Source organism: Cynoglossus semilaevis, chromosome 17 (genome assembly GCF_000523025.1).
Source record: "Cynoglossus semilaevis isolate Cse_v1.0 chromosome 17, Cse_v1.0, whole genome shotgun sequence".
Lineage (NCBI taxonomy): Eukaryota > Metazoa > Chordata > Actinopteri > Pleuronectiformes > Cynoglossidae > Cynoglossus > Cynoglossus semilaevis.
In genome coordinates, this window is record NC_024323.1 from 12,961,191 (window position 1) to 12,973,838 (window position 12,648).

The 12,648-nt window shown below is 48.4% G+C and overlaps 1 protein-coding gene and 1 non-coding gene across 5 annotated transcripts in view; one reads left to right on the top strand and one right to left on the bottom strand.

Annotated features, from left to right (window-relative positions):
- Window positions 1–11,798, top strand: part of LOC103393402 (myosin-10) — a 37,328-nt gene extending 25,530 nt beyond the window's left edge. For 2 of the 4 annotated variants that reach the window (XM_025064336.1, XM_025064337.1), the window contains 27 exons: window positions 267–381; window positions 2,101–2,294; window positions 2,371–2,492; window positions 2,681–2,750; window positions 2,852–3,012; window positions 3,101–3,209; window positions 3,289–3,420; window positions 3,509–3,715; window positions 3,797–3,934; window positions 4,024–4,147; window positions 4,235–4,406; window positions 4,971–5,183; window positions 5,612–5,756; window positions 5,845–6,051; window positions 6,296–6,400; window positions 6,482–6,634; window positions 6,729–6,977; window positions 7,061–7,273; window positions 7,357–7,569; window positions 7,642–7,803; window positions 7,889–8,017; window positions 8,458–8,546; window positions 8,632–8,755; window positions 8,852–9,060; window positions 9,177–9,285; window positions 9,377–9,549; window positions 10,865–11,798. In XM_025064336.1, coding sequence (XP_024920104.1) covers window positions 267–381; window positions 2,101–2,294; window positions 2,371–2,492; window positions 2,681–2,750; window positions 2,852–3,012; window positions 3,101–3,209; window positions 3,289–3,420; window positions 3,509–3,715; window positions 3,797–3,934; window positions 4,024–4,147; window positions 4,235–4,406; window positions 4,971–5,183; window positions 5,612–5,756; window positions 5,845–6,051; window positions 6,296–6,400; window positions 6,482–6,634; window positions 6,729–6,977; window positions 7,061–7,273; window positions 7,357–7,569; window positions 7,642–7,803; window positions 7,889–8,017; window positions 8,458–8,546; window positions 8,632–8,755; window positions 8,852–9,060; window positions 9,177–9,285; window positions 9,377–9,549; window positions 10,865–11,018 — 4,191 coding nt within the window. In that variant the 3' untranslated portion in view covers window positions 11,019–11,798. Of the gene's footprint in view, window positions 1–266; window positions 382–2,100; window positions 2,295–2,370; window positions 2,493–2,680; window positions 2,751–2,851; window positions 3,013–3,100; window positions 3,210–3,288; window positions 3,421–3,508; window positions 3,716–3,796; window positions 3,935–4,023; window positions 4,148–4,234; window positions 4,407–4,970; window positions 5,184–5,611; window positions 5,757–5,844; window positions 6,052–6,295; window positions 6,401–6,481; window positions 6,635–6,728; window positions 6,978–7,060; window positions 7,274–7,356; window positions 7,570–7,641; window positions 7,804–7,888; window positions 8,018–8,457; window positions 8,547–8,631; window positions 8,756–8,851; window positions 9,061–9,176; window positions 9,286–9,376; window positions 9,550–10,418; window positions 10,528–10,618; window positions 10,792–10,864 lie in introns of all 4 variants that reach the window. The other 2 variants (XM_025064339.1, XM_025064338.1) reach the window with 1 other exon arrangement.
- Window positions 1,567–1,648, bottom strand: trnas-uga (transfer RNA serine (anticodon UGA)). The gene has a single exon. It is a non-coding gene; the product is annotated as a tRNA-Ser (tRNA).
- Window positions 11,799–12,648: the final 850 nt, after the last annotated feature.

The window sequence follows — 12,648 nt, forward strand, 5'->3', positions numbered from 1 at the left end:
TGTTATCTTTCTTCTCTAAACCAACACTCCTCACGGCGCTTCATACCTTTTAGCAGCTCGGGCAAGTTTTCTACCACCTGTACCACTGAAAATGTATGTGTTTATTTATTTCACACCAGCAGCCACTAGAGGGCACTGGTGCGACTTATGCTCCGGAGTGGGTCACAGGCCACATATTGTGCCCCCTGCCTTTAGACTTGCCATAGATTGTGACCTCTAACACTGAACTTGTTCCTCTTTTCCCCACATGTTCTCCGTCTTCTCAGGTGGACTATAAAGCCGACGAGTGGCTCATGAAGAACATGGACCCGCTGAACGACAACGTGGCCACACTGCTGCACCAGTCCACCGACAAGTTTGTGGCCGAGCTCTGGAAAGACGGTGAGTCCGTGTCATCGTCCGTCCGTTCCTCGGCTCCTCCCATTCTCCACTGGTTAATTATTAGTGATCCTCGTTATCATCACGATGTTATATTTGACATTTGTTTTTTTACATGATCAGTGACAGGTCACATATGAAACACACACATCCCAGAATAACAACCACCACAACGACCACACAACCCAAGCTTTTCTAATGTGCTGTGACCACACAACCCAAGCTTTTCTAATGTGTTTTTAATGTGGCTTTAACCACTTTCCTCTTCTTTGACAGTTAATAATCTGTCTCTGTCAATGACAAGCATACGTGTGTGTGTGTTTGTACGTGTTCTTCTTCTCTTCTTCCTCTTCCTCTTGTGTCCTCGTCTCTGGGGCTGTAGACATTCAGACGTTTCAAAGAGCGTCTTTCTATGACACTGTGTCTGGGCTCCATGAAGCTCCAGGTGACCACAGTCAAACACTCTGACCTTCATCCTCCACCTGCCGCTCTCACCACGCCCTCCGCCGCCCCAGCTGATTGTTCCTCAGTGGCTCTGCATGGCTGCACTGCTGTTGTGCTGGTCGTGATAGTGGGGTTCAATGTCCAACGTGTTGATGGAGACAGAACAGAGACAAAGAGAGGGAGGGAGAGAGAGAGAGAGACTGACGGATGTTCTTTATTTAAGGTTAAAGGTTAAAAACCTTTAAGAGTCTCATTTATTAATGGGGAAATAAAAAACAGTGTAAAAATTATTTTTGCAACAATCTAAAGCAGGGGTGTCAAACATAAGGCCTGCAGCCCAAAACCGGCCCACCAGGGCATTCAATCCGGTCCACTTAATGAATTTTGAACGTTAAAAATGTTTAATGTTCATGATGTTTTGTAATAAGTATTTTCTAATATACTTGTAATTTTCTGTATGAAAACAAAGGTGAAAAACATGGACTTATTTTTTTGGTAATTATGTTATTATTGCACTGGTCCGGTCCACTTGACTAATCTAACCAGGCTGAATGTGGGCCCTGAACCAAAATGAGTTTGACACCCAGCTTAAACACTAATCATATATACAGACCATAATAGTCCAATAGTACTAGAAGCTGGCAGTAATGACAGATAGTAGTAGAGAGTTGGAGGTAATTTGATAATCATCAGCATGATGTCATCAATTTTAAATGATTAATCAATAATAATTGTTTGCTGAGCCGCTGTGAGCAGGGTTCGAACCTGCGCGGGGAAACCCCATTGGATTTCAAGTCCAACGCCTTAACCACTCGGCCATCACAGCTCTGTTGATATGCAGATGACATCATCATTCATGGAAACAGGAAATCACTGTTAACAACATCAAATATCTGGAAAACAAAAGATGAATGCACAAACATCAGTCAAACATTCTGCTTCATTCGCTTTCATGTCATCATGTCATGTGTTCCACACCAAAATACCAGAACATTTGTAAAGTTCCTCTGTTCTTGGCTTCTTTCATTTCTGTCCAACCATCAGTCATCAGAACTGTTTGTTCCTCCGGTCTCTGCTGAGAACCTAGTCCAGGTCATTGATGTTCTTTGGCAGTTTCCTGATGGAAAACACCGGCATTTTCAAAACCTCCTCATCTTCATCCAAAAAAACATTTATGTTCATTTGTCCAATTTTCCACACAATTTTGATCCGGAATCGCAGAAACATCGTATTGATCTGCCTCCATTCACTCTCTTTCTTTTGTCTTTTCTCCTCCAGTCGACCGGATCGTGGGTCTGGATCAGGTCGCGGGCATGAACGAGACGGCCTTCGGCGCCGCCTACAAGACCAAGAAGGGCATGTTTCGCACGGTGGGTCAGCTGTACAAGGAGCAGCTGTCTAAACTGATGGCCACGCTGAGGAACACGAACCCCAACTTTGTCCGCTGCATCATCCCCAACCACGAGAAACGAGTGAGTCTTTCACACCAACGGTGTAACAGACTGGAACAGAACAGAGCTCTGTCTGAGGTGAACTTTCCCCCTGCAGGCCGGTAAACTGGATCCACACCTGGTCCTGGACCAGCTCCGATGTAACGGCGTTCTGGAAGGGATCCGTATCTGCAGACAGGGCTTCCCAAACCGCATCATCTTCCAGGAGTTCAGGCAGAGGTTAGATGAAAGAATTCTGAATATTTTTTTGCTGATAGAAAAAATATTGTAGAATAATATTTATCATCCCATCAGGAGCACAGCACTGATGCTTGGTACTGATTTGTTGTCCAATCTTTTCTCTTCATGAAGTTTAGTCGTCAGTTTTCCATCATGTTTTTCCTGACTTTTTTCTTTCCACGTGTCAGGTATGAGATCCTGACTCCGAACGCCATTCCCAAAGGCTTTATGGATGGAAAACAGGCCTGTGAAAGAATGGTGAGCCTCAGTCTGAAAACAAACCAGAGTGTGGGCTGTGGTTATCTCCCTGCTGGTCCTAACCGTCTCTGCACCTGCTGTCTTTGTCTCTCTGCCTCCAGATTAAGGCTCTGGAGTTGGATGGAAACCTGTTCCGTATCGGCCAGAGTAAGATCTTCTTCCGGGCCGGGGTCCTGGCTCACCTGGAGGAGGAGCGCGACCTGAAGATCACCGACATCATCATCTACTTCCAGGCCGTGTGCAGAGGTTACCTGGCACGAAAGTAAGACTTCCCAGGAGCCTCTCGTCAGGTTTCCCTGGTCTCACTTTGTCCCTCCGTCTCACTGTCCCCGTCCTTGTCCTCGTCTCAGGGCCTTTGCTAAGAAGCAGCAGCAGCTCAGCGCCCTGAAGGTTCTCCAGAGGAACTGCGCCGCATATTTGAAGCTGCGTCACTGGCAGTGGTGGAGACTCTTCACCAAGGTCCGTGTCGAGGTGACGTTCACGCTGCTAACGTTTCCCACCACGGAACATCATGTCCTGTGTTGATCTGCACCTGCAGGTGAAGCCGCTGCTGCAGGTGACCCGGCAGGAGGAGGAGATGCAGGCCAAGGACGAGGAGCTGGTCAAGGTGAAGGAGAAGCAGAGCAAGGTGGAAGGAGAGCTGGTGGAGATGGAGAGGAAACACCAGCAGGTGGGTTCTGACCACGGCTCGTAGCAACAACCCACAGGAGGTTGGCGTTCTCCGAAGACTAACTCCTCGTGTTTCCTTTCTGCTTCAGTTGATGGAGGAGAAGAACATTCTAGCAGAGCAGCTGCAGGCAGAGACAGAGCTGTTCGCAGAGGCGGAGGAGATGAGAGCTCGCCTGGCCTCCAAGAAGCAGGAGCTGGAGGAGATCCTTCATGACCTAGAGTCCAGGCTGGAGGAGGAGGAGGAGAGAACCCAAGGCCTGCAGAACGACAAGAAGAAGATGCAGACTCACATCCAGGTGGAAAGACTCACACGTGTGGTGTGACACCGAGGGAAAAGGTTTGGGCTTTTTTATTAATGGTGTTTTATGTGAGTTCAGGACTTGGAGGAACAGTTGGATGAAGAGGAAGCTGCCAGACAGAAGCTGCAGCTGGAGAAGGTGACAGCTGAGGCCAAGATGAAGAAGTACGAGGAGGACATTTTACTGCTGGAGGATCAGAACTCCAAATTCCTCAAGGTAGGAAAAGGAAGGACGGTGACATGGCTTTTTATGTCACATAGGAGATGTGACGAGTTTACATCTTGGATTTTGTTTCACCTGTTCAGGAGAAGAAGCTGATGGAGGATCGAATCGGTGAGTTGAACACAGAGCTGGCCGAGGAGGAGGAGAAGGCCAAGAACCTGGGCAAGCTGAAGAACAAGCAGGAGATGATGATAGTTGACCTGGAAGGTGAAGGAGCAAATTCATCTACAACGAGGGATGATTTTTATTTTTTTTGTCTTCTATTCTCAACATTTCCACCATTTTCTGTTTCAGAGAGACTGAAGAAGGAGGAGAAGACTCGTCAGGAACTGGAGAAATCCAAGAGGAAACTGGACGGAGAAACGTCCGACCTTCAAGACCAGATCTCTGAGCAGCAGGCCAACCTGGAGGAGATGAAACTTCAACTGAACAAGAAGGAAGAGGAGCAGCAGGTGATGCAGGCCAGGTATGAGACGCAGCCGGAGGTCATCACCTCCACCTCCACCTCCGCCTCCACCTCCATCTCTGTCACAAACACGTTCACAGCCGTGAGCTCAGTGATTACTCACTGCAGTGGAATGTGCTGCTGTGTGGCCTGTTCATCACTGGGTATTTGTGAGTGCATCCTGTTCATCACTGGGTATTTGTGAGTGTGTGAGAGCAGCGTTACAAAGGTGTTACAGAAGCTGACTATCAACAACAACAACAACAGCTCACCTCCGCCATCTAGTGGAGCTCTGCTGTACTGCCAATCCCAGCAGTTTTCGAGTGGGGGCGGGGCTACAGCCTGGACGGTTCTCCAGTCCACAGCAGACAAACATCCATTCACACTAAACCTAGTTGGCAGACGTGGTTAACAGGCGTGCCTTACAGTGAAAAAGGTCTGCTGCTCCAAAAACATGCACGATTATTTTCATTCAAAGTCCTCCCTCTGTCCCCCAGGGTTGTCATTCATGGACAGTGTTGATAACAGTGACTGATCCACAGTCTGTCCTTTCTGACATCACTCTGTCCTGATTGTGTTCCTCAGGGGTGAGGACGAGGTGAGCCAGAAGAACAACGCCCTGAAGCAGGTGAGGGAGCTGCAGGCTCAGCTGTCGGAGCTGCAGGAAGACCTGGAGACGGAGAAACAATCCCGGAACAAGGCCGAGAAACTCAAGAGGGATCTGAGCGAGGAGCTGGAGGCTCTGAAAACTGAACTGGAAGATACTCTGGACACCACGGCCGCCCAGCAGGAGCTCAGGTACGGGGGCTGCACTGGAGTTCATCTGTCAGTGCTAGAGGTCAGTGGAGAAACACTGACCCCTAGCTGCTGATATTTGTCTTAATGGAAAAATCCAAATGGAATTATTATGTAAAATGTCAAGGAAAATATATTTTCATAGAGTTGATGTATTTCAGTACATGTTTAGTACAACACAAGTCCTGGACAATCCATCCGTCAACCGTGTCAGTCATTGACTCACTGACTAGTGTCACTGAATCTGGTCTGACCTTTGACCTGGCTACTGACATACAAACACATGCTGGATGTTGAGTGGGTATTTTTTCATGCAGTGTGTGTAGATTACATCATTTAAATCAGATTTCTACAAACACGGGAAATGAAAACATACTTTCTTTTAGCACTGCTGCTCATTTACAGTAACTCCCTGGCTGTGTTTTCTGTAGGACCAAGCGAGAGCAGGAGGTGGCAGAGCTGAAGAAGGCCATCGAGGAGGAGGGTAAAAACCATGAAGGTCAGATCCAGGACATGCGACAGAGACATGCGACGGTCCTGGAAGAACTGTCTGAGCAGCTGGAGCAGGCCAAGAGGGTAACATTTTCAGATGAATATCAACGTAGACCAGGTGAGAGACGAGACGTCATCGTTACCGTCATCTGACGACTCACTTGACTTTCAGTTTAAAGCAAATCTGGAAAAGACCAAACAGAGCCAGGAGACCGCAAATAAGGAGCTGGCCAACGAGGTGAAGAGTCTCCAACAGGCGAAGACGGAATCGGAACACAAGAGGAAGAAGCTGGAGGCTCAGCTGCAGGAGTTCACGGCCAGAGTGGCCGAAGGAGAGCGGGCCAAAGGAGAGCTGTCCGAACGCACACACAAACTGCAGGTGACGACGAGTGACGCTGCAGAAACGTTGTTGTTTTTTCACTGCAGGAATGGTTTGTTTCAGAAGGGAAACATTAGGAGAATGTTTTTCTCTTGTTTTCTCCAGGATTCTCATGATTCAGCTGTAGAAAATTTAGATATTTATACAAAGGTTTTATTTCCATTAGCTCATGTTTGGTAGAAAGAATATTGTTAAAGAACAGTGTTAAATTCCAGTTTTGTTTTTGACTTGTCTTTGACTACAGACAGAATTAGACAACGTGTCAGCTTTGCTGGAAGACGCCGAGAGGAAGGGAATCAAGAGTACCAAAGACGTGGCCGGACTGGAGAGTCAGCTCCAGGACACGCAGGTGAGGATTGCTCTGCACCAAATCACACTTCAGGAAAACTTCCTGTCCCATTTAAACGTGGACATGTGACTCGTCCGGCAGGAGCTGCTCCAAGAGGAAACCCGTCAGAAACTGAACCTGAGCAGTCGCATACGGCAGCTGGAGGAGGAGAAGAACACTCTGCAGGAGCAGCAGGAGGAAGACGAGGAGGCCCGCAAGAACCTGGAGAAGCAGATGTTGTCACTTCAGGCTCAGGTAGACGTTCGGATCTGATCCTTTATCTAATCCTCCAAATCTGATCGAAATAAAAAAATGGAATTGCTTTTTTGTTTTCATCTCCTGCCTGAAGCTCTCAGAGAGCAAGAAGAAGCTGGAGGACGAGGTGGGGACGATCGAGGGCCTGGAGGAGGCCAAGAAGAAGCTGCACAAGGACCTGGAGCTGTCCAACCAACGTCTGGAGGAGAAGACCATAGCTTTTGAGAAGATGGAAAAGACAAAGACTCGACTGCAGCAGGAGCTCGATGACCTCAGCGTGGACCTGGACCATCAGAGACAGATCGTGTCCAACCTGGAGAAGAAGCAGAAGAAGTTTGACCAAGTGAGAATTTTTTCAAAACAATTAAATTAAATAACCTTCAAACTTTACATGATTGAAATGTGGTACGAACGTGTCCTCCACAGATGCTGGCTGAAGAAAAGAACATCTCAGCTCGCTACGCTGAGGAACGTGACCGAGCCGAAGCGGAGGCCAGAGAAAAGGACACCAAGGCTCTGTCCATGGCCAGAGCTCTGGACGAGGCGCTGGAGGCCAAGGAGGAGCTGGAGAGAGCTAACAAGCAGCTCCGCGCCGAGATGGAAGATCTGATGAGCTCGAAGGACGACGTGGGCAAGAACGTGAGCGATTGTTTCCTGAAAAAGTTCTTCCTGAACGGAGATCCAGCAACTCTGTCAAGATCTGTTTGTCTCCTTCCCATCAGGTCCACGAGCTGGAGAAGTCCAAGCGTACTCTGGAGCAGCAGCTGGAAGAGATGAAGACTCAGCTGGAGGAGCTGGAGGACGAGCTGCAGGCCACAGAGGACGCCAAGCTGCGTCTGGAGGTCAACATGCAGGCCATGAAGGCCCAGTATGAGAGGGACCTTCAGGGTCGAGACGACCAGAACGACGAGAAGAAGCGAGCGCTGGTCAAACAGGTGCGACGCCGGACTCACATTTTACCAGAAAATGTAAAAATGTCTGACTGACGACTCCGCTCCTTTCCCAAGGTGCGAGAGTTGGAGGCAGAGTTGGAGGACGAGAGGAAGCAGAGAGGACTGGCTGTGGCCGCGAAGAAGAAGCTGGAGATGGATCTGAAGGACGTCGAAGGTCACATCGAAGGAGCCAACAAGGCTCGGGACGAGGCCATCAAACAGCTGCGCAAGTTACAGGTACTGTAACCCACTGGAGACTGTCTCTGTAACTGATCACACATGGAGTTCAACTCCACTCCTCTTCATCCATCTCTTCCTCCAGGCCCAGATGAAGGACTACCAGAGGGAACTGGAAGACGCTCGCGCCTCCAGAGACGATATCTTCGCCATTTCCAAGGAAAATGAGAAGAAACTGAAGAGTCTGGAGGCTGAGATTATGCAGCTCCACGAGGTACAGAGCTGACATGAACCTAAGCGGAGGTTCAATTCTGCAGCCTGGCCTTTTCTTTTCTCCTTTCTGTGTTTTTTGTTCTTAATGGAAATTTTATAAAAGTTTTTCTTTCCTGTCTTTTGGAAAGTTAATATTTTAATATGGATTCAGTGGAATTTTTCAATGGGGATATGCCAGCATTTAGATTCCCTCAGTCTCGATAGTGCCCTCTTGTGGCCATATGATGACACTGTATGGGATGTATATTTGATAGGTCACAGATGGATCTTACTAAAACCATCAGTAAAATGGAAAAAACAAACGCACTAACCAACACAGGGCAGTGTTTTATTCACTGCCACATTAATCATGAGGCTCAGGTCACGTGATGACAAACAGACTTGTTGTCTAATTAAGGAAAAGCCAATCATTTCTATTTCACCTGTGACGTCTCCATGTAGGACATGGCTGCATCTGAGAGAGGACGACGTCACGCAGAGCAGGAGCGGGACGAACTGCAAGACGAGATTTCCAACAGCACATCTGGAAAGTAAGTGACGTCACACGTGAAGAAAAAGTTACGATGGTGGAGTTGAACGTTGGATGTTGACTTGTAGTTTGTCTGGTCTTTTCAGAGCTGCTTTGATGGACGAGAAGAGGAGGCTGGAGGCTCGGATCGCTCAGCTGGAGGAAGAGCTGGAGGAGGAGCAGGGCAACATGGAGCTGCTCAACGACCGCTTCAGGAAGTCCTCCATGCAGGTACAGTGTTGAGGCGGGACAAACGTTTGGACACATCAGAACCTCCCTGGGTTCAGGTAGAGTGAGACTCCTCCTCATCCTCATCCTCCTCTCCAGGTGGACTCCCTCACCACGGAGCTCAATGCAGAGCGCAGCTCGGCGCAGAAGAGCGAAAACGCTCGGCAGCAACTAGAACGTCAAAACAAGGAGCTGCGGGCCAAACTGGGAGAACTGGAGGGTTCTGTGAAGAACAGGTTCAAGGCCACCATCACTGCCCTGGAGGCCAAGATAGCCCAGCTGGAGGAGCAGATGGAGCAGGAGGCCAAGTAAGACCCTGGGCTCGGTCTGTCATCTGATGTTAGACCAGACCAGATCTCTGTGGAAACATGGAACCATGGTAAGAAAAAGAGACTGAATGAGATTGTTTTTCTGTCCATTAAGGGGAGCGCGCAGCTGCCAACAAGATCGTGAGGCGAACGGAGAAGAAGCTGAAGGAGGTCTGCATGCAGGTGGAGGATGAGAGACGTCACGCCGATCAGTTCAAAGAACAGGTTAGTCCCCGGTCAAAAAGTACTAAGACAGACTAATCATTAATATATGTCAGGATATTTTCTTACATTTGGTTGATATTTTGTTTTTAAGGTGGAAAAGTCAAACTCTCGTATGAAGCAGCTGAAGCGTCAGCTGGAGGAGGCGGAGGAGGAGGCCACACGGTCCAACGCCTCCCGCAGGAAACTGCAGCGGGAGCTGGATGATGCCACTGAAGCCAGCGAAGGCCTGAGCCGTGAAGTTCACACTCTGAAAAACCGCCTCAGGTAGAAATCACTGTCTGACATTCACTTTAAAAAAAAAAAAAAAATTCTATCAACACCGTCTCCTCCTGCAGACGTGGAGGCCCCATCAGCTTCTCCTCCAGCCGCTCAGGCCCCCCACATCCATTTCACCTGTGACGTCTCCATGTAGGACATGGCTGCATCTGAGAGAGGACGACGTCACGCAGAGCAGGAGCGGGACGAACTGCAAGACGAGATTTCCAACAGCACATCTGGAAAGTAAGTGACGTCACACGTGAAGAAAAAGTTACGATGGTGGAGTTGAACGTTGGATGTTGACTTGTAGTTTGTCTGGTCTTTTCAGAGCTGCTTTGATGGACGAGAAGAGGAGGCTGGAGGCTCGGATCGCTCAGCTGGAGGAAGAGCTGGAGGAGGAGCAGGGCAACATGGAGCTGCTCAACGACCGCTTCAGGAAGTCCTCCATGCAGGTACAGTGTTGAGGCGGGACAAACGTTTGGACACATCAGAACCTCCCTGGGTTCAGGTAGAGTGAGACTCCTCCTCATCCTCATCTCCAGGTGGACTCCCTCACCACGGAGCTCAATGCAGAGCGCAGCTCGGCGCAGAAGAGCGAAAACGCTCGGCAGCAACTAGAACGTCAAAACAAGGAGCTGCGGGCCAAACTGGGAGAACTGGAGGGTTCTGTGAAGAACAGGTTCAAGGCCACCATCACTGCCCTGGAGGCCAAGATAGCCCAGCTGGAGGAGCAGATGGAGCAGGAGGCCAAGTAAGACCCTGGGCTCGGTCTGTCATCTGATGTTAGACCAGACCAGATCTCTGTGGAAACATGGAACCATGGTAAGAAAAAGAGACTGAATGAGATTGTTTTTCTGTGACTCCCTCCATTAAAGGGAGCGCGCGGCTGCCAACAAGATCGTGAGGCGAACGGAGAAGAAGCTGAAGGAGGTCTGCATGCAGGTGGAGGATGAGAGACGTCACGCCGATCAGTTCAAAGAACAGGTTAGTCCCCGGTCAAAAAGTACTAAGACAGACTAATCATTAATATATGTCAGGATATTTTCTTACATTTGGTTGATATTTTGTTTTTAAGGTGGAAAAGTCAAACTCTCGTATGAAGCAGCTGAAGCGTCAGCTGGAGGAGGCGGAGGAGGAGGCCACACGGTCCAACGCCTCCCGCAGGAAACTGCAGCGGGAGCTGGATGATGCCACTGAAGCCAGCGAAGGCCTGAGCCGTGAAGTTCACACTCTGAAAAACCGCCTCAGGTAGAAATCACTGTCTGACATTCACTTTAAAAAAAAAAAAAAAATTCTATCAACACACCGTCTCCTCCTGCAGACGTGGAGGCCCCATCAGCTTCTCCTCCAGCCGCTCAGGCCGCCGTCAGCTGCAGGTGGAGGGAACCTCCCTGGAGCTGCTGTCTGACGACGAGCTGGAGAACAAGACGACTGACAACAATGCCAACGAGACACCGGCGCCCCCTTCAGAATAGATAGAACTTTGGCTTTTCTGTTCACGCATTGCTCCTTTCTCATCACACAAATACACACATGACCCCCCCGACTGGACAGACATGTTCTCCCCCAAAAACACACAGCATGATCTAAGCAAGAACCCTCACCCGATCCACCCTCAGCAAACACCAGCAGCAGGAGCCCACCACCTCATTAGGTTGACCCCAAACACCACTTCACTTCTGCGGAGCTGATCTGAGCAGCATCTTCCAGTTAAAGCAGCTTTTTAATAAAAGTCCGATGCATTTGTTCACGTGTTAGATTTCAGCCAATCACCCGTCTTCTCCTGAGACTCAGTCCACGCCCACGCACGTGTGAATGATGTGCAATGGCTGAGCAGGATCAGACGGGGGTTTGGAAGTGACCCCTCCGACCTTTAGCTTTGAGCCCCTTCCCACCTCCCAACCCACCACCCCAGTCCTACAGTTGGACTGTTTGCTCGCCTTTAGAAACATCGTGACTGTGCGCTGCCGTGTGGCCTCACCTCTCCACGCCCGTCCTTTTTCTTTTTCCGTGGACCAGAGTTGGTTCCTCAGATGTTTGACAGTAGGTCAGTGTTGACTTGTAACCGAGTGATTAGAAGCGACAGACACGTTGCCGTTATGCTCTTTATTTTTTTGTTACTATTTGCCCCCTCCTTTTCTCTGTGCCTTCTTCACAGCTGAACTCTGTAACCATGTATGCCACATATACTGTTCCTATATTAAACCATGTATAATGTCATGAAGGTATTTTCATAAAATATTCATAAATTTGCATATGAAATGAGAATTTACTGAAACCTGAGAAGGGGGTTTTTGTTGTCATTTTTGTGTCCAGAAATGTGTTTATTTATCAATGTAGGGTAATGATTTAACCTTTTAACTGAAATATTTTCTGTTATATTATAGTTTGTGTAAATACTATATGTAAAACGTTCCAAAAGAAAGAGACAAGTGAAGTTCACTCAGACGGAACAAAAACAAAGTTACACAACACTCGCGTGTACCGCTGTCACTGTTGCCTGACTTTCGCCACACGTAGGCTCTGCTTACAAACCCCGCTTCTTTTAAAAATGTCCACTAGACCCGATACTCCACCACATTCTCAAAAGCGATAACGCTTCCAAAAAAGTACAGACGTGAGTGGGAAGAGAAATACGACGAGGAAGAGCCGCATCCTCGGTTGGACAATGTCAGTGTAGATAATTACAATTCAAGTAATTTACAACAATTTATTTCGGTTATATTTGGAAAAACTCATTGTTGCACTCCAAGAAAAGATTTAATTAACTGCACTTCATTAGACATTGGTAACAAAGCATTTTAACCTATAAGTATGACTGATTGCTGATCTAATCGGGCAGCCTGTTTCTGCGTTTGATTAATTTGGTCTAAGTGGAGTTGCCATATTTCTCTGTCCAAGATGGCGGCCCCATTCACCGTGACGAAGCGACGTGCGGCTAGTTTTACGACTTTACGTTTAAGTCACACGTGGTCAGAGTTATTCCTAATTGGCGGCTCGACCTGGTGCGGGAGAACGGCTGAGGTAGAAAGGTAAGTGGCTTCTGGATTTTTTAACTCTAATGTTGGCGTTTTCAGTGTTTTAATATTAGCCAATTAGCTCACA